The sequence below is a fragment of the Emys orbicularis genome, chromosome 2 (assembly GCF_028017835.1).
Source record: "Emys orbicularis isolate rEmyOrb1 chromosome 2, rEmyOrb1.hap1, whole genome shotgun sequence".
Lineage (NCBI taxonomy): Eukaryota > Metazoa > Chordata > Testudines > Emydidae > Emys > Emys orbicularis.
This window is the reverse complement of record NC_088684.1, coordinates 270,798,392-270,819,925: the sequence shown is the minus strand read 5'-3', so window position 1 is coordinate 270,819,925 and position 21,534 is coordinate 270,798,392. Positions and strand designations below refer to the sequence as shown.

The 21,534-nt window shown below is 39.7% G+C and overlaps 1 protein-coding gene across 8 annotated transcripts in view; it reads left to right on the top strand.

Moving 5' to 3' along the window:
* Window positions 1-21,534, top strand: part of PARD3 (par-3 family cell polarity regulator) — a 658,895-nt gene that overhangs the window by 293,432 nt on the left and 343,929 nt on the right. For all 8 annotated transcript variants that reach the window (XM_065400237.1, XM_065400238.1, XM_065400236.1 and 5 more), the window contains exon 4: window positions 11,717-11,895. In XM_065400237.1, the coding sequence (XP_065256309.1) occupies window positions 11,717-11,895 (179 nt within the window). The remainder of the gene's footprint in view (window positions 1-11,716; window positions 11,896-21,534) is intronic.

The following is a 21,534-nucleotide window of genomic DNA, read 5'->3' as shown; positions in this document are numbered from 1 at the left end:
GTTAGAAGCAAACATCATCATTCTGTCTCATAGGCATCTGCAGACTTCACACTTACACTCTATGAAATGGAATCCAAGATGGAGGGCATATAGTAAATTGGGTCTGGTCTCCGGACCCCTTGTATGAACTGGCAAATGGATTTTAAGTGAAGAAAATGCAAGACACTTTTTAAAATTCTGGGGATAACTTAAATACTTAAAAATAAATGTAAATCAGATAAATCAGACTTTTATTTACTTTGCCTGATCTTTGGTCCATGAGACTCTACCAGCTGCAAGGATGGCAATGCATACCATTTTACAAGCAAATGTTTGAAGAAACAATGTAACGGAATGATATTTTGCAAAAACCCATCATTGCTCTGGAGGAGTGAGAAGAACTTTCATACAGTTTTACAGCAGTAGAGTTGCTAAAGCAGTCTGTCATTTATGTATTAGAAGAAACTTCTGAGGAAGGGCATGCAAAAATACGGAAACTCTCACAAAAATACTTGGGAAATGTAATACTCAGATAAATGACTAGAATTACTAAAAACTTCAAATAAAAGCAAGAAACATAACAATTTTGGGTGTGCTAGATGTGATAGATTTGTGCAAGATCTTTTCCTTTTGCCAGACAAAGAAGTTTTTATTTGTTAGTTTTAAAAAGTTAGCTGATTTCCCTGAACTAGGAGAGAGGGAGGACAGTAACGGAACTATAATTGCAAAACTTGCTGATTAGGAGAGAGAATTTTGAAAGAGAGCCAGGGTCAGGAGAGATTGACAGTTTGAAGGTGCAAAGATCTTTATCTTCCCAGCTCTCAATACACATACTCAAAATAGGAGGAGGGAATTAGTGTGTATTGAAGAGGACTTTCAAGATGAAGAGTTTAATGTGTCCTTATTGTTAAGATAGGACCATGGCAATAGATATTATTTTTCTGATCATTAAATCTGTGAAGAGATTGTTGGAATGAATACCTTTTGAAATTTAAATTCAAAACAGGCTCTGGCAGAGGAAGTAATTTGAAAAATGACACAATTACTAAAGGTTTGTTCTGTTTCTTTCTCTTTAAAGCTAAGCTTGTTAGGTAATGCTGGTTGCTGCGTGGTTGTCACCTTGCTCTATTCTCCTGGCATGTCCAAGGGTTCTTTAAAATTTTATTTTAACACTGTTAATTATGAGGTTGCATGTCCTGTATTTGTGGCAAATGTGCAAGCAGACAAATGTATCGAAATTTTTGCTAAGTAAAAGGTACTCTTAAAGTTTCATTCACGATAGATAGAGACAGACATAGCTTTTAATACTTAATATGCCCAATTCCCATTCACTTGGCGGATAGGGATATAAACGTGAATGTGCATTTTTAGTTCTAATAAGACTTTTGCATAATGTTTATTTTATAATCATGCATATAGAATTAGTTCAAGTAGTCTGTAATCTACTTAATTGTCATTTGTTCTTTTATGTTAGCATTTGGAAATGCTTGTGAATGTGTAATATTAAAACCTAATTATTATGAAGGTTAAAAAAGGGAATATTTGGGAAAGTGGAAATTACATATAATGTTTTTTAATAAGAAGGTTCAGATAAGGTGCATACTGAGATCTGAAGACATTTTAGCTAATGAAATTACTTAAACCACTCGTATCCTCTTTTGAAAAGGCATGAAGTATGTGGTGCTGCAAATATCAGAGCATAGCAGGAAAAGGTAATGGTGGCACTATCCTTTATATAAAGAAAGGAAAGTTGGCAATAAACTGAGTAATCTGAATGTAGACCCCAGTAAAATAGTAGAATAAATATTTAAATGAAAATATGAACCACTCAAGTATAGCTTCTCATACTATCTCCTAGTTCCTAGAAGATAGAGCCATGATAATTAAATAGCATGGAAATATGAAGAACAAATGATTCCAGACCAAATTAATCATCTTATTTAAAAACTATAAAATTTGTGGATGAAAAAAATGCAGTTAATATAATATTTAGAGTTCAGAAAGGCATGTAGAGCATTTGATAGAAATCTCAGGATAGGTTAGATAGTTTTCATATGGATAGAAAACCAAAGCAAGGTTCTTAAAGAATAATGACAAATGCTGGTGTATTAGTCTGGGAGATTGTTGTCCAATAGGATACCATAAGAACTGCTGTTATGACTGGTTTTATTTAACATCATCTTACTGGTCTGGAAGCAATACAGAAGCAATACTGTAAACAGCACATTAATTAAATTTGCATGTTGCTAATTAGTGAGGTGAGAGAATGATGACACTGAGGACAGATAAATAACACAAGGAGATGTAGAATGGTTAAATGTGTACACTGGAAAAAAACACAATGCAATTCAACCTGAAAGGAACAGGAAAAATGTGAGCTAATACACCTGAGGAATGTTAATCTACATTTAACAAAGATACTTAATCAGAGGGATATCTGGAAAGTTATTACGTTGAAAAAAGTTTTTTGGTTGATAGTGATAGTCATTTGGTGGCAAAAAAGGAAGATGTGATTTTTGACTTTGTAAACTAACATCACAACCCTAGGGAGGCAATGGCTGCTCTCCAAGTGGTACTGTGGAGCACCTAGACTATTGTATATCTCCTAGTGTCTGGACACACTAATACCAGAAGGATGTTGACAAAATCAGAACAGCAACCAAAAATGATTAAAGGAAGAGAGGGAGGGGCTATGATACCTATTGCTTGGCTAAGTTATAACCAGTGTGGGAAATTTATAATACCTGTGACACAGAGGAGGGAAAAAGATTGTTTAGTTGTCCAAGGGGAGATAGTAATGGGATGAAATTGGATAAAGGAGAAAAAAAGGATGAATAGGAGAACTAATTTTCTAACAGATCAGCCTAATAGACTGTGGAACAGTCTCCCAGTGGAAGTGATAGAAGTCCCATTACTTAGTTTTAAAAAGTATTTAAAGCCTATCGTGTTGTGTTGCTGGAAATTTTGTCCTAATTTTGGAAAGAACTGAATTTTATAGAGAAATTATTTCTAAGTGCTATGAGTTAAGTGTAAGTATTTTTACGACTGCCAGGCTAGTTTTACTCTCCAAACAAATGGTGATACTTTTCTATAGATGAAATGTATGTTTCTACTTTACATTGAAAAAGAATATGAAAAAAGAAGAAAATATCTTTGGTCAATTTCATAACCTCCTTAAATTATGTATTTAGTACTCCTGATTAACAGGCTAGTAGTATGTTTCACATGGTGCTAAGGACATCCCAAAGCAGTTATGTCATGCTCAAACAGGTGAACTGAAAAGAGGCCTAAGCAAATACATTAAGTTTTTCCATTCAGAGTTAATAGGGATGTATTTTGTTTTAAATCACATGTGGTGTAGCTAACATTACTGATTTGTAATAATGGTAATATATTTTCATTTGAAACAGAAGGCAATATTCAAAAGATCTCAAACCCCTTACAGTCTAACTAATACTTATGAATCACCACTGCAGTGCAGCTACCGCTGGGGAGAAGTGTGACAGTCTGTTAATACTCTGCATTAGGCACAAAGGAACTTTTGGCCAAAGACACCAGAGCAATCCCTTACCCTTAATTTAAATAATGATGCTATAATTAATATACAGACTTTCATTTATATGTAACTGCACAGAACTAACATATATAGTGACACAAACCGATTAATAAACTGTGAAATAGTTGCAATAATAAAGCTAGTTCCTTGGTAAAAAATAAAAAAAAGTATTGATGCTTCTTAAGACCCAGGAGGCCCCTGCAAATAGCCAACGTTATCTGTTTTTGTAACAAGGGTAGGGGATGCTAAGCAAATTTATGCACAAGTGTTACACTCCCCTTCTTCCTTCACCTCAGCTTTCGTCTTTGCTGAAGCGCAGGCCAGAATGTGTTTTCAGAAAGCATTACCCAAAGTTGAACCTCAGGGCTATTGTATGTAAAACCCTGATAAATAGATGTTAGTAGTTCCCAGTGAGTTTCAAAGAGAGTTCAGAAATGTTTTAAACATTTAATGCACCCAGAAAACATTGTAAATAATGTAAAACATCGAAATTGTTGACTGGTCCTTTCAGATGCTGGTGAAACAGAAATCTGTAGGCTGGATTCAAAGTGGTACAGGGTTTGGGCTCAGCATATAAAATACCCATTTTCTGGATCTCTGTATGGCGCTCACTCTGTAGGGCATTATCTTCCCCCCTCCCAAACCCTGGGAAAAGTTAAGTCAGGCAAGAACGTGCTAATCCTCACTAAAGGATGTAAATACTGTTTTAAAAGTTAACAGTTTAAACAATTTCTATTTAATTTAAACGGTTAACCGATTAAAGAGACACCCCCCCCCCCCGGCATGGCTGGGGCTGGAGCCTCTCTGGCCGTGGTCCCCGAGAGAAGACTCCTCAGAGTCCAAAGGAGAATCTTTTGCTCTGCCCAGGGCACATCACCAGGACCCAGCCTATATGCTGGTGGATGTTGGTACTGGCCCCCCTGCCAGCACCTGGCCAACGAGTCAGTGGCCAATGCAATGGTCATACTGGAACCCCTGGAGGTTTCACCTGGTGTTGGGCCCCTCCTCCTACTGCTCCTTCTCGGTGGCTTCAGAGAAACGGGTTACCACTCCTTCCTACTCAGCACTGGATGCCGACTCCAGCACCGATCCTGGTGCTGACATCCAGGAGATGGCTCCAGGGAGGATGTGGTAGAAATGGAGGAAAAGAAAGGAACCCCTCCTCTGGTGCAAGCCGCCTCCTCCTCCCTGGACAAGGCTGTCACGGGACCCAGTAGCCTTCTTGTGCAAGATGACTTCAGGGCCCATCAGGACCTTCTGAAGTGGGTCATGGCGAACCTAGGTCCGGAGATTGAGGAGCTCAAAGCATCAGCACACGTCTCCTCCCCACTGCTTTTCTCCCTTTCTTTAGGTCAAACAAAATGCTGCCGTATAAGGCATGTGGATTACACTTCAGTTTCAATAGAATGCTCAGAATAGTGACCAGATCTGGTCTCTGCTTTTCTCTTCCATGGATCCTAAATTCCATTACTAAAATGGTCACAACTGTTAGCTGTTAGTACCCACTGTTTAATGTCCAGTGTCATTTTTTAGGACCAGGTGATAGGTGTCTAACTGCATGAAACAACTTGGTCATCAAGATTTTGTTCTGTTTTAAAGTACTATCTTCTGATTGTCAGTCCAATTACAAAATATTTGGTCAAACTTTGGGCATCTTTTATTATTTTGTTGATCACTGCTATTTTCAGTTCCAGAAAACCTTGAGCTAGCAGCATATGTGGTTATGCAATTTAGCCCATGCATTGCCTCTCCAGCCATCAGCCAGATAATGGCGACTGAGTTTCCTTTAAAATAAAAGATATATTTGTCTGGTGGAGTCGCTATTCTTGCTCCTGGAACATAGTGGTATTTTTAATAATTTTTCTTCTTTAATTAGATACCTAGCTTCTGATTGTACTTCTCTGTTAATCTGCCAGAAGAGTGTTCACAAGCGTTAGCCCTTATTAGGTTCCAATAGTTTGTAGATCAGTTCGCAATCAGTTGATTTTCCCATTGTTTTTCCTTCTTCTGAGAGTAAAGATCTTAAAAAACTTGTCTTGAAGTCCAGTTTATAACTGGCTTTAAATTCTTCAAATATTAACATCTTCCTATTTCCATAGGATTGAAAAATGAATAATAGCCTAGTTTTCTCTGCCGTGAAACTTCTAACCCTATAGAGATTGGGGAAGAGCATGGAACTCAGTGCATCTAACTTGGAAGAATAGAGAGCTGAATTATCCCTGCTGGGGTTTGAAACTTCAGTTCCAGGAAGTTTAGACATTTAAAACCTGAGACCAATGTAAACCTTTTAAAAAATAAAATAGATTTCAGTTAAGGATAATTGTCTGAAGTCTTTACTTGTGGGGGTTGAAACTGTCTTTACTTGTGGCTCTACGCATTATTATGAATAGCCCTGCTTTTAACTCTTGGTTAGTTTAGATATCTGCTTATGTGCACCCATCAGTTATGGTGGCAAAACACAATCCATTTGACTGAGACGTGGTCATACTTAACCAAATATAGTCTCCAATTGTTGATCAAGTTACTGCAATATTTGTCCACATGGTCATTTACCTATTGTTCAGTAGTTTAATTTGAATCTCATCTGTCATGTGCTAGATACTTGGTTGTGGGTGAAGAGCACAAAGCACAAGTTGGGGTCAGGGAGATGGTGTAAAAGTAGCCTGATGTTTTCACTCTGAACTACCCTGTCTCAAGCTCACTGTATGCAGGTTCTCATCAGCTGCGAATGACTCTGTAGGGCTGAAACATCGGCCCGAAACCGAACAAGACAGAGGTCTCCTAGCTTTTATGCCATCCCCCACCCGCCAGCTGTCCCATCTACGCTGTCAGCAGGGACGAAGTGTTATGGAACTCTGTTCATCAGCTCTGCACCACCGGAAGATCCTCCTTTTGCACTGACGACATTCTCCCAGGACTAGATACTCTGGGCTCACAGACAAAATCTGCCAGATCCTTAAACACATTAGCACCCCAGCTGCCACAGCTCAGTAACATACTCCTTACAGCTGAGAATCAGGAAAGATGGAAATCCTTTTATAATAAAAATGGAATTTCTGGCAGGAAGGAGGGGTTTGTACTTCTGTCTCCCTAATGTTGAAAGAGTAGAATATACAGGGAGAAGGTTTTTAATTTATAGCTTTTTTTTTTTTTTTTTTTTTTTTTAAGCGACTTCCAGTCAGCAATAATTCCCAGCCTCTGAATTAAGGCCTTCTCTCCCTCAGGGTTTTTCCAACTCACCAGATAATAGTTTTCTAATTTAACCATAAAGTGATGGCATTGAAAACGTGGTCTAAGTACATAAGCTCCTTAAATGTAACAGAAGCATTGATTCAGTGACACCTCTCCATGATTTTTTTTATATTTGATTTCTCACCCCAGTTCTTTGACTTGTAAAACTTTCTGTAATTCATTATTAGATTTACCGTTTCTCGTGGTTATTTAAAAGGCACCTTAGCTACAGAAGCAAATCAATATTTACAGTGCATTAGTGCCACAGAGAATTTGAAGCCTTGTGATTAGAGTTCATTGCTGTTTTATCCAATCTTCAAAGAAACCACAGACATCAAACGCTATCAGCTGTCATCTTGGAATCAGTGACATTGCACTGATCCCTTGCGCACTTCATCTGGTGGTTTAATTATTGAAGCTCATTTTCTTTGATTTTTTTTCTTTTAATATTTCAGAGAATATCCTTTTGAAATCTATAAAATAGGTAAACCAGAAAATTATAACCAACAATACTTTAATAGAAAATCCATTCAATATATTCTTTTTTATGACCATGACAATTGGGTAGGAGGAGTTTTTGAAATAGCAATATCAGAAAAGTGTAGACGGAGATGATACTTATAACTTGCAATAATTATGGGGTGGTGGAGATTAATCTGTTGGAAAAGCTGTGGTGAAAAGTTGTGCTTTAGCAAGGGGTGTGCGATAGAGCTACACTGGCTTGCCACCCATGTTCCAATAAGGCAAAAAGGTCATGTTAAACTTACATATGTGTAACCTGGAAATAAATTTAATATGTGCTTAAGCAATTATGCTTCATAATTCATTTTTGGTAGAGTCTGGATATTAACACCTATCACTTTTATGTTTAAACATGGAATCAATTTGGGAAAGACCTCATGCTGGCTATGTACATGTCAGCAGTAGTTAGTTAGCAAGTAATATCTTCTCATTAGCAACGTGTATACAAGACTCTTTCCTCTCTCCTGCCCTTTAGGAAAGTGTCTAATAAATGACTGAAAATGCCTCCTTAGGCAAGCTTGTCACTAAGTGTATTATGTGTGTTGTATACTGTCCTCGTTATATTAGTTTTTTTCTGATGCATATTAATATTTGGGATTCCTTGTTTGTGCAACAGCTGTCTTTTTTTGAAAAGCCACCACTGTTTAGCAAGGTGTAAGTGATTACGTTTTGCTGCAGAAAGATAGGTAATGAAGTGTTAATTGCCATCTCTTTCAGAAAAGTAGTCTGTAGAATTTCATGTTCTTTCCATGATTAAAATTCAGCTTAATCTACTCTGCTTATAACAGTTCATTGAAAATCATCATATCAAGTAATTGGTAGGGAGAAAATGAAAAGGGAGGGACAGCATGCCAGCAAGTATCTATTGGATTTCTAATCTCAAATATTTCTTATAGCAAGTGAACAAAGTGGTTACATGGCTGTAAGTTATCGGTGCATGTAGTAGGGTTAAGTACTGCTGGTTAGCAAACTCGAGAAATATATTCTGGTGACTGCTGTTTGGAACTGAAATATAGATTGGCATTTTTCTTAAGTGGCACAACTCTTACCACCGAACCACTTGCCTGACCAGGCTAATCTAATAAATGAGAGATGATGTTCAGAGCTAAGGCAAGAACTAAGATACCTTTCTTCATGTGGTCACTTCATTAAGCTTTGTGGCGGTGGTGCCTGTGACTACAGCTGTGTCATCTTTGTTATACAGATCTCTTGGGATTCCATAGTGTTTCTTTTATTATGCTTATGATCTAGAGGAAATGTGATGCTTTACTTTCAGCTGCTTAGCGATGACTTAAGTTTTCAAAGCGATTGCAACTTGAAAACAAAAACACTGTATTTGAGATGGTGTGCTGTATGAGTATATGCATATTTAATATCCAGAAATTAGCTAAAACAAGTAAGGTAACTTCAGTGTGTATATGCTATTCTGTAGGATTTAATTGATCCTTCTTGAAATATGCCTCTAATTACTTCACTTCTGTTTTGATTTTATTAAATATTGTAATTCATTAGCGGAAAACATTCATATCTGTGCTGAAGTAAAACTATTGTGAAATAAAATGTAAGGTTTTGAAAGAGGAAGCAATCCAATGTAATGGTAGTGAAAAAATATTTATTAATTTTTCTCTCTTGCTATGTTCACCAGTAGTGCTCATTACAAAATGTGATAATTGCTGTTGGGTACTACTCACATTGAATACTTTTTAAAGACAGGAAATCATGTTGCTAAATAAATATTCATCACACTAATATTCTTAGTGTGAATAATATCCCTCCCCCCCTTATTCTTGGGGGGGAGGGATAGCTCAGTGGTTTGAGCATTGGCCTGCTAAACCCAGGGTTGTGAGTTCAATCCTTGAGGGGGCCACTTGGGGAATCTGGGGCAAAATCAGTACTTGGTCCTGCTAGTGAAGGCAGGGGGCTGGACTCGATGACCTTTCAAGGTCCCTTCCAGTTCTAGGAGATGGGATATCTCCATTAATTATTATTTTTATTATTATTCTTGCACTATACATTCTGGAGGGCAGGAACTGTGTCTGTCTGTGTGATATTGTAACACCACCCACAACAGAATCTCAGTGCTGATCAGGGCCTCTGTGTGCTAGCGTATAAATTGACATTGCAGAGCCTGGAAAATCCACTTGTTGAATTCTTGCTATTGAATTTTTTTCTGCTGAATGTGTGTGGGACACATGCTATCAACTGCTGTAGAATCTAATCTTTCCTGTCAAAGGAAAAGATGGTTACGGTTCGAGCCCTACAGTTCTGAAGATAACTTTCTGAGACTGGACCAGATGTAAATCAATGTAGCGCTGTCTTCGGGCTGCTCCACTGATTTTGCTGCTGAGAGCTCAGTGTTCTTATGGATTTTTTACCAGTTATTATTTCTCAGAGCCCTGTGAACAGACAGAAACTGGCAAAAATCATTAGTGAGACAAGGTGGATGAGGTATCGCTTCTCGGCTCTCTATGAGCTGAGGGGTGAAAACATTATCTATTATTGGACCAACTTCTGTTGGTGAGAGAGACAAGCTTTTGAGCTACATGGAGCTCTTCCTCAGGTCTGGGAACTCAGAGTGTCACAGCAAAATACAAGGTTAAACAGATAGAATATGTGCTAACTGCTCATGCTAAACTAAGGGACCATTCAAGGAGAAGTGGCCCATTAACACCCCTGTAGTCATAGGACAAAAAGGGGGGTTAGTTGGTTATAGATTGTTAGTTGGGGTTATAGATAAGCCATATCTCTGATTTTTAGTGTCTAACAAAGTTATGAATTTAAGCTCCCAGACTCATCTTATGAAAGTGTTGTGCAGGTTTCCTTTGAGGATGTGGACTGAGAGGTCAGATATAGAGTGATGTTTTGGTGAAAAGTGTTCCACCCACAGGATGTTAAGGGGCCACTGCACCTTAAATGATCCCTTAGACTGTGTGCTAACTACTTACGTTAAACTATGTGTTCCACCTTGTATTTAGCTGTGACGCTCTGAGACCATGTGAAAAAAACACCCCGACCAACATAAGTTTTGCTGGCATAAGCGCTTGTGTGCACAGTGCTATGTCGGTGGGAGACGCTCTCCTGCTGATGTAGCTACCGCCGCTCATTGGGGATGGTTTTATAATATTGACGGGAGAGCTCTCTCCCATCAGCATAATACAGCTACACGAGCGCTCTTACAGAGGCACAGCCGTATCAGTACAGCTGTGTAGATGTAGCCTGAGTACCTTTCCCAGACCTGAGGAGCAGCTCTGTGTAGCTCAAAAGCTTGTTTCTTTGAGGGCAGGTCCACAACAACACTACAGATGACAAAAATCATGTCAGTCTCACTCTGTTGTTGAATGGCAAAGCATTGAATGGCACCAGAGGCAGGCAATGAGGGCTGTTTGGGGAGGAGGGAAAAAAGGAGGGTTGGTAGAGGGTCACCATAGCATATACTGCAGACTCCTTGTAGTATAATAAATGGAACTGGAAAAAATTTATCATGTTTCAGGAGGGACCTAGTATGAGAGATCACCAGGGGCTCACGAATGCAAGCTGACTGCCTAGCATGTATAATAAAGATTTCTTTCCTACAGTTCTTCCTACCTGCTGCATTCAATTATTGCTAATGAAATACTTCCCTCATCCCGCCTGCCAACCGCTGCAGCTGGAAGGCTTGGGAGTAGGGTACGGTAACAGACACATCCCTGTTGCAGCAGCCAGGAGGTTGGGCGAGGGATAGAGTAACAAAGACACTCAAACCCAAGAGGCTTTGCAGTGAGAGGAGGGTGAGGGGGTGTGTGTGTTTGTGCACGCGTGCTCCTTTTCAGTGGAGAGAGAGGGCTGGGGGACTTCAAACGTATTGGGTATTTATTAGCTGGTGACTGATTTGAAAGTGCAGTTTAGAGTCAGCACCTTGTAGAAACCCCAGCTCCCACCTCTTTCCTGAGCAGATAAGAGGAGGAGACTGGGCTTCTCAACAGGGCATTTCTCTCAGACAAGGCACCCCCTTCCCACATTTTGTAGTGGCTTCTGGCTAACTGGCTTAGTCTCCTGGATAGTTGGTTTCTATTACATTTTTTAAATAGCTGCAGGTAATCTCAGGTTGGTCAATTGATTACAAAGAAAACCTTCTAAAGTAACAGGCGCTTAAGATATTGTAATTGTGCTTATAAAACCAAGAAGTAGCTTCAAATAGTTCACTCTTTGGACCCACTCAGTCCTCCTCTTCTCCTCAGAGAAGAGGGAGTAATTGGTGGTGGTTTTTGGTGGTGGTTTTCAAGAAATAGACCCATGTCCACTAGGCAGTTGCCTGAGGTCAGAAGCTAGCCAGTCTGTGCAAACTTCTTTTGGTTACAACCAGTCACCCAAGTTTTAAAATATATTTTTGTGTGTGTGAAAGAATATTCAGTTTTTGTTGTTTATTTACCGTTTATTTTGTTCCTTCAGATATGCCTCTTCATGTACGGCGTAGCAGTGACCCCGCATTGATTGGCCTCTCAACTTCTGTAAGCGATACTAATTTTTCTTCAGAAGAACCTTCCCGAAAAAACCCCACAAGATGGTCCACAACAGCAGGCTTCCTCAAACAGAACACCCCTGGGATGCCCAGTAGTCATGACAGAAAGGTACGTTTTTGTGTGTAAAGTTGTGTCTGATATATGAGCAGTATATCTTCATTCCAGAGCCACAATTTTATTATTTTCCCTTAGTTTCAACCTTTATATCCTCTTCATCCAATGGACATGAAATGCCACCAGAATGACCCTTTTCATGGTAGGATGTGCGGTGTTCTTAAGGATATTGTCACTTATATTCACTAATGGCTTGATGAACAGGAGTACTTGTGGCACCTTAGAGACTAACAAATTTATTAGAGCATAAGCTTTCATGGGCTACAACCCACTTCTTCGGATGCATATAGAGTGAAACATATATTGAGGAGATATATATACACACATACAGAGAGCATGAACAGGTGGGAGTTGTCTTACCAACTCTGAGAGGCCAATTAAGTAAGAGAAAAAAACTTTTGAAGTGATAATCAAGATAGCTCAGTACAGACAGTTTGATAAGAAGCAAGTGTGAAAATACTTACAAGGGGAGATAGATTCAATGTTTGTAATGGCTCAGCCATTCCCAGTCTTTATTTAATCTTGAGTTGATTGTGTCTAGTTTGCATATCAATTATAATGGCTTGATGTTTGCCATAATTTTCTTTGGAGCTTTGAGTGCTCAGCACTTCTGTAAAGCAGGCCCTAAATGTTGTCAAACATTAGCCTTGAATCTGAATGGGCCACCTCTACAATGTGCCTGATTTTCACCAGTCTCCTCTTAAATCCTGATGTTGCTCCGGAATCTCTGTATGATAACAAGAGCACTATAAGCATACCAACCAGCTGTCTAGTTTTAACTTTCTATTGTAGCAAATAAACATTTCTAGTGTTCAATTTCAGAACTGCTACTCGAGTAATACAAAGAAAAAATTGCAAATGTTCTATTCACAGGATAACTTAATTAAAGCTGAAACAGTCAGGTTCACAGTATTTTTTTCCTCCTTCATACTTTCATTTAGAATTCACTATCTCTGTGTGAGCTATGCTGGTAACTAAAGAAACCACCATGAATCTTGTTTCTGTACACAAGTTATTTTTTTAAGCAAAAAAGCTATTTTTTGTTTTGTACAGTCGCCTGTTATCTTTTTCTCTCCCCTAACTGTGACAGTGAAGATGTTTCGTGTTGTCTAACTTTACATTTCTAATGGAAATTAATTACCCAGATAATAAGTTACATTTTCCGCTACTATTGACTGTACTATACAAATTGAAAAGGGATAGAACATCTGAAATCTGATATTTTAGATACGTTTTTTCTTTCTCAAATAGGTGGTTTGGTTAATCTCAGCACCAGATTTCAAATGTTACATTACTAGATTAAATCTTATATAAAATAGCAGAAATGCAGCAGAGTTGGGGCTATGTCCTCTGACAAATACATATGTTTTTTTGCAAAAGAACGCTCCTTTCTCTTGTGGTATTCTTCCAGCTATTTAAAAATAAAAATCCTACCTATAAAAAGGATCTGCAGTGAAGTATCATGCACTGAGTATAAATGTCTAGAGCCAATTTTTTAAAGGAGCCTCAGTCTGGTTCTGCAATTGACTGTGTGTGCAAATTATAGCATGTAGATGTCTACTTGATCTGCAAGTCAAATCTGATAGTTAAATGTCTAATTTCTGTCACTTGCACCTGTGCTTGATTGTGAACACAACATTAGAAGCCATTTTGAAAAAAATTGGCTTTCGATGTTTTAATAAAAAGAACAAAATGGGTTAGAGAATTATCTGTACAAAATGCTAACATCTTCGGTTAATTTATCTGAAATGATAATGAGATTATACTTCATTACTCAAGAAACATGGATATTGAAAAGAGGGCCATACATAGCATGAACAGCCTCCTTGAGTGTCTCAAGCTAGCATTTGGAGGGATTTAAAGAGCAGCCAAGCTTCCACTCCAGCCTCCGTGCATCATTAGCTGTTCAGCATGTACTTACTCTTGATTTTCATGAAAATATTTGAAGTGCACTGAAGCATGGCATCCCTGGAAATAAACATGGTGACCAAGGTGGAAAGGAATTCAATTGATCTAATGTAGTGATGGGAAGCTGGGCACAAGAGAGCATTAAATCAAGAAGATAGGAGAGAATTAGTGTAGGTTAGTACAGCAGATATTGATAATGAATCTTTTCAAATGCTTTTTCTTTACCATCTGCATTAATCTTTTGAGTGAAGCAGATCACTCAGAGTGTTAGTTTCTGGTAGGTAAGATGTTGCAAAGAATTGAAAGTAAACAGTACAGTCAACTGCTCATGTAAACATTTTGTGCATTAACCTCATTCTGAGTGCAGTTACATTAAAGCTGTTCTGTTCATTCCCTCTGGAGCACCTGGCCTTGGCCACTGTCAGAAGACAGGATACTGGGCTTGATGGACCTTTGGTCTGACCCAGTCTGGCCGTTCTTATGTAAATAGATTTATATTTTAGTGTATTCATTGATATCTCTTATTGCCAGTCCAAAAATGTTAGTCCACGTTTTTCAGAGAATCCCAGTTATGGCTCTTAAGAATTTCTGATAAGTATTTTTCTGTATCCCTCCCCATTACCAATTTTATAAAATTGTAGCTACAAACATTTATTTCATTTGTGTCAATATAAAATGTGCAAATGTATCAGTTTTGACGTCCTTGTCATCAGATAGCTCTGGAGGACTGATACTGAGCTCTTGCAACATGTAAAACTTCTTGCCTAAGAGATTTTCATAGATACTCTCTGGCCAATAGGAACCTGCCACTTTTTAATATTAAGGTTTCTTCTTTATCCATTCAGATAATGACTAGAGATAAAACTGCCTTGTTCCAAACTGTTTCATTGCATATGTACGGCAAGTACAATTCAAGAAAAATAGTCAGAACATTTAGTTTTCTGCTTTGTGTATGGGATTAGAGGTAACACCCATCTATCCTGTATGGGCAACTGGCACTTGATAGTGTTTTCACTGCAGTTCCACCTTCTGGCTGTCTTACAGCTACTGTGACATACTTTCTTACTATTCCTGTGCTGCAGCTTGCTGCTCTGCTCCCTACAGTGTCTGTGCTTCCGCTGTAGCGTTGCGAGGAAAGCAAGGAGAAGAGGACAGCTCCCATCCACTGATCCTAAACAGTGGTGTTGGCTACTTAGGTTATACTCCTAAGTATATGAGTGGGTAAGAGGAGAAATGTCTGATAGGCGGAGACTCCATAGAGTTGGGAGGAAAGACCACTTTCCTCCCAAACAGCAGGACAGCAGGAAACAATATATATCAGGTGGAAAGGTTTATTTCTCATGGGCATAGGGAGGACCCCAGGATAGGGTTTGCATCTTCCTGGGTAGGCAGGATTTGGAACACCAAGACAGCAGTAAGGCTCCCAGGGTGAATGGAAGAGAGGAGAAGGCAGTGGGATTGCCACTGTCCCAGCAAGACTACAGGGAGGCAGGATGTGGGGAGACAGCCCCCGGGCAGTAGGAAGTAAAGGGTGGTGGGTTTCTTGGGAAGAGGGAAAGGGGAAAAGAATGAGATGTTCCACAAGGACTGTGGGGAAAAGCAGGCTTACTGCTGTTTTTAGCCACCCCCAATGGCCTGGCTTGGAGGTAGCAGGCAGCCAGGCTCTTTCTTGTACCCAGGAAACAATTACAGGCAGTGGGTCCCAGAATCAGCTGTGGAGGGGGATCAAAGTTCCTGACAGGAAACCTTTATAGGTTTGAATGAGCTTTGAACTTTAGGATGCTTTGGAAGCAAACCCAGACTGAACCTTTTGGATTCTCCCCTCTCTGTATTCTGTGTGCTTGAGCAATGTTGCATTGCCATGAAGAAACATCACCACGTATTATGGTGATGTCACGGTACACTGTAATGGGGTGGAAAAGGAGGGTTTTGGTGGATTTCTGTTTTTTGTCTTGGCTATCTGGGAAAGCAGCCTGAAATCTGTATTAGTTTTAAAGTGTTCCCAGTTGAGAGGCTCTTTAAATACACTGCTTGGTGAACCCCAGGGCTTCTATTTATTTGAAGATTTATTTCTGGAGAAAGATTATAATGTTGGCAATTCCACTCAGATGAGTAATCCCCACCTATGTGAGTAATCTTATTGAAGTAATTAGAGCGACTCTTCTGAGTAAGTGTTTACAGGATAGGGCCCATATTTGTCAACACCTGTACGCACCTTCTCTCCATTCCTTTCACCAACTTATTTTGATTAATTTTGGAATATTTTTTCTTATATGTGGTACATCTACATTCCCAGTAATTAAAGGGGCTCAAGTTAATTCTTTAGGTCTTATTCCCTCAAGTTATTAAATTAAAAGAAAGTTGATAACAAAAACACGTCCCAAATTTTCCCATGTCATTGGTTTGCAAACTGTAATTTTGACTTGTTTCTTTAGTTCTCCTGACAAAAAATAAAATAATAATTTCACATGCATTTTCTGCCACAGTAAAATATCATATGAAAGTTTGATTTGTGAATAATTGTTACACATTGAATCACAAAAAATAATAAACCACTATCCGAGCCCCATGGCACAAGCCATGAGTTGTGTAGCTTTAGTAATATGTGAGCTGAGTTCATGCAAAACAATATCAAGTGGGTTTTTCTCCCCCCCCCTCAGATGCCATACCTTGGCTGCCTGTGCCATACACATTACCATACTATATGAACATTGAGTGTAGTATCTTATGTCTAATGCTGATTACAAGGTAATTCAGCCCTTTTCTTCTTAGTGTGCTCAGCAGGTACTTTTTTCATTTGCGCATCTATGACAGTGAGGAATGGGGTGGCATTACTAAATATCAAACCAGCTTTGATTCTGTGTCACTGAAATACTCAAGGTTTGTCTGGTAACCTCACCTGCTTAATACAAAGGTATGGCATGGACATTTAGTTTCTAAAGACAGTACCCTAATGTGATTTTCTGGAGTTGAATTGTATATCATTGCATTAAGGATCAACACTGCTGCCATAACCCAGAGAAGTGAAACTGTATACTTAGAAGAAAGAGAGATCAAGAGAGGGCAGGGAAAAGGAAAAATGAATGTGTACTGACTTGCTTGTTTTTTCTCCGGCTCGGCGCCAAGTACCATGACCTCAGTGCGCAACGCCCCAGCGGGACCAGCCACTAGCCGGCACCGGTTCCCGTCCGTGGCTCCGACCAAGAAGGCGGGACGAGGCCCGTCTCCAACCTCCCGCAAGGAAATGGATAAGTCTGGGTGTGAGCAAAGTCCCATGCTGGGAAATTCTTCACCCACGTCAGGATCTCGGGCCCAAGCTCCGGGGGAGCAATGTAGCCCAACTCGCTCCCCGCCGGCTACCCCGGATAGCGGGAGAGGTCTCCGTCAGCTCTGCATGCCATCCACGCTGGAGGCCTTGCAGGCCGATCATGGGGTAAACCTGCATTTGCACCATTCCCCATCATGGGGGACGTCCCGCCAGCGCTCACCCTCCCGTAGCTGCCACACATTTGACCGCGATAGGCAGTCGCAGCACAGCCCTAATCGGTCCCTGGGCACGGGCAGAGAGGCTCGAGGCACAGCTCACCGGCCACCGGGTGCATACCTTTGGAGGCATGCGCCCCCCCCGGCAGGAGTACCAGTTCTGGTACCCGGTATCTCCGAGACCGCGATACCACTCCAGGGACCCGACAAGGGATTGATGGTACCATTTCTCGGACTGTCGCTGATCCCCCTAGAAGGGCATCACCGTGTGCGGACGCTTCCCGGCACTGGTCCTGCTCGGACTCCTGGTCCTGCTCATTAATCGCGAGATGTAGATCGACGGCTCCAAGCCGTTGTGGATCTTTGCTTTGTGATGGGCATTTTGCTGTCACCTTGTCAGGAGGTGGTGAAATAGCTTAGATCAAATGTACCCAAACAGAACTTAAAATCATAATATAAAATTGTGTGGTTTTCCTCTCACATTCATGAGTTTTCTGTCAAAGCTGCTGCTGCTGTTTTAGTGCAATAAAAATTAAAATCCCATTCTCCGTGGGTGACCTCAGCATTCCTACCTTTCAAAACAAAGCTAAATACATATTTCTCATCTGTTTTTTATTTTGTTTTTCCTTCTTGCTGTGGTGAGGGCCTGCAAAACCCTTTATGAAATCACTGCAGCAAGCTGGGAATGAGAGACATGAAATGAAAAATCCCTGCATAGTGCTCAGATTGATAACGGATGGTGCTATACATTTACTCCTCTGCTATTCTGTTTGCTGAGTGCTGTGCAAACAGACAGACAATATTCTGCTGAGATGAAGCCAAAAGCCAACCACGACCAGAAGTGTCAACCTCCCCCCATCCCCCACCCCTGCTTCAATAAAATGTTTGCTTTTAAGGTTTTTATTATTTCCCCCCCTTTCCCTCCCCTTTACCTAATCTCCTCTGGGGGGATACCCCTTCATATTTGTTAGAGAATCCTTCCACTCATCCCTCCATCCCCAAGAAGATAGAGGAACATTAATAGTCAGGTGCTGGGGGAAAAGGATGAAGATGATGTGGATAAGGTACTGAACTAATTGTCTGAAATCTGCCTTTAGTTCCCATACTTCCCCTGTGAGGTTGGGCAAGTCACGTAATCCGTCTCTACCTCAGTTCCCAATCAGTAGAATGGGGATAATAATCATGAGCCTATAATGAGTGTATTTTCTAAGAATGTGTTTGTGCCTTCTCCTTCATGGTTTAGGAAAGGCTGATACTCAAGGTACACGAAAAATGGTCTTTCTTTTTCCTTATGCATTTGTATATAAGGTAAGATGAATGTGTCTCCTCAAAATTGAGTTTCTCTCTGTTTTGAGGGCCATGCTATAGACCTGTTCCCTTACAAAAATCAGAGTTCTGTTTCGTGTTTTGTAAAGTTTGGCCGAACATCTACCTGAAAGAGCTGTCAGTCAGCTGAGCTGGTGAAATTAATGAGAGGTTTGCTGAGTGCACAAACACTACAGAGACCATGTCTCCTCAGGCTTGGCACATGTTTGACATGTTGGCCTCCCTGCTTCTGTACAAGTCTTTAAACAGCCTCCTTCTCAACTTATCTATTCAGCTAGCAGAGAAAGTATGGAAAGTGTGTGGCTTGACTGAGGAGACAGAATAATGGTTATCCCTTTCTCTCTCATTGTCCCCTGAACAACTTCTTAATGCCTACCAACTATGTTTTTTAACATCCCCTCCCTCCCCCCCCCGATAGTGTCCCAGTTTTTCCATTTTGAAAATGTGGTCATCCTCAAATGAGATTGTGTGCCACCTGCCCTACTCTTCAAACATTAGTACCAATTTTGATGGGTCTGTTCCACAATCTCCAAGTTAGACCTCTATAGCACCATGAGTCTTGAATCATGTTGGCACCCATACAGTTCCCTCATGTGATTTCCTATAATTGTTTATTTGTTATTCCCATTCTATTTATTTGTTGTTTCTCTTCCTACCCAAAAAGATGATTCACCAATACACCTAAATAAATAAATGCCAGCAGCCCAGCACTCATGAGCAACTGTACAAAAAGAAATGAACTTGCAAGAGGGGAAAATGGTAAGGAAATAAACAGTTTTATGCTTGAAAGAAAAGAGGGATTTAAAATAAAAATAAAATGCACTTTGTAATATATAGTGAGAGTCCAATACCCACAAACCTCTGGGTAAATATGGGTATAAAAACAAATTCCTGGTGAAAATTGCAGAGTTGTGCACAACTATTTTTTCCTTAATCTGTTTGGTGAAAACCTGTTTTTTGTATGCATAGCTACATACTTTTAGAAACTATTTACAGAGGGCTTGCAGGAAGGATGAAAAATGGCCATCTTATAGTGTCAGAGTGAGCCATGCAATGGGGGAAAGTGTTGAAAATATAAAAGCCTATGATCTGATCCTGCAATTCTGCCATTGAAGTTCTACTGGAACTGTCATGTGAGAGAGGAATGCAGGACTGAACCCCAAAATATCTTAAATTTGCTTATTTTGATATTATCCTACTAAGTTAGGGGCTTCAGATCATTTCAGAGAAAGGGACGGCATGGATATAGAAAATGAAAACAAACTTTTCAGGAGTTTTTTGGCTAAATGAATACGAAACTGCTTAGTGCTGGAGTACGTAGGTACTGCGTTTTAAATGTGTGCATCAGATGCAGATCCATTGTTTATGAAAGGTTTCTTAAATATTTGATTCATCTCTTTGGGAGAGAACAGTTTTATCTTGGTTTTTGCTTTATGAAACACAGAGGCAGGAATAAGTCCCAACTTCTGAATTGTAATTGCACTACATCAATTACCATATGCTGTTTTGTTTGTTTTGCACTATCTTTACTGAGATTTTATTGTGAAATTAATGAGTAAAGAGAGAATTGGGAAAGAGAATTTCTTCACAGCCCTGAGAGTCTGAGAAATACAATCTGTAGCATGCTTGATAATTTTTGGTATTGCCTGTGCACATGCAAAGATCATGACATTTTTGGTATTCCTTTGTAAACAAGAGAGAGCGGCACAAGTTTGATTGACAGCCTAACAGATTTCAGTTTACTCTGAATTTAATCCATATCCTTCAACACTGAATATCTACAAATAACACCAGCTGCACAGCAAAACCATCCATTCCTTGCATCTGTCCTTAATAATCGCGCTGTGTGTGTGTGTGTGTGTGTGTGTGTGTGTGTGTGTGTGTGTGTGTGTGTGTGTGTGTGAGAGAGAGAGAGAGGCCTTGCTTGTCACTCAAAGGTATCGTGGAATATACAAAATTGGAATTGCACAACTTTGGAAATTCATGATCATAAGGCGATTGAAGTTAAATATAGGAATGACTTTTAAATGTGGCTGTCTTCTCATTGCATTAGTATCTAACGATCTATTCTTTATGCATAATAGATTAGTCCCATTCATGGAAATGTAGAGGCAGTCATTTTCTAAAGACTTCAGTAATCAAAATGATTAGTGAGTGGGTCATCCTTCTTGTCTCTTTCACAGGGAATGCAAAAGACCTGTCCCAAGATAGCCTTTATCAATAACTGGAAGTTACCCATGTTCTAGGTTAGCAGCTTCACATGCTCTGGGAGCAGACACTAGGCTACGAAAATTCTTTAACACTGTTTCCTTCTAAAACAAAGATCAACAGTGTCTTGATATTGTGTAACTAGAACTGCTGCCTTGCTAAGCACGTCTTATGGCCATCATCTGTCTGGTCTGTTTTACCTTGCAAGGTCATGTTCTAAAATAATCTTAAACTAGACAGACTGTTAAATTGCATCGTACAATAATACAATAAACTGAACCTACCCAGAGGGGAAAGGAGACTGCCAAGCAATGGTGTCCGTCTCATTTAATATACACAGATGCTCGTAACAAGTCACTTGCTCACTGACTGACACAATTAGTTTCCATATTTTCACTGAACTAAAATCTTGAAATTTGACACACTAGCTCACAGAAAACTGCTGACTAAAGAAATTTGATTTCTCTGTCAGAGATCACCCAAAAGGTCATTCATTGCTTAATGATCTAACTACACCACTAGATACCTATCAGGGAGCATCCATTTATTTAAAAAAAAATTTTTTTCTTAGAGTAGCCTTGTTTTGTACAGTGGCTTTGTTCTGGAGAAGTGAAGGTCATTTGAAATCAACAGTTGTTTTCATACCTGCTTAATGGAAAATGGAATGATGGTGTTGTACCAAACCTCAAACATTGTGAAAACTAGTAA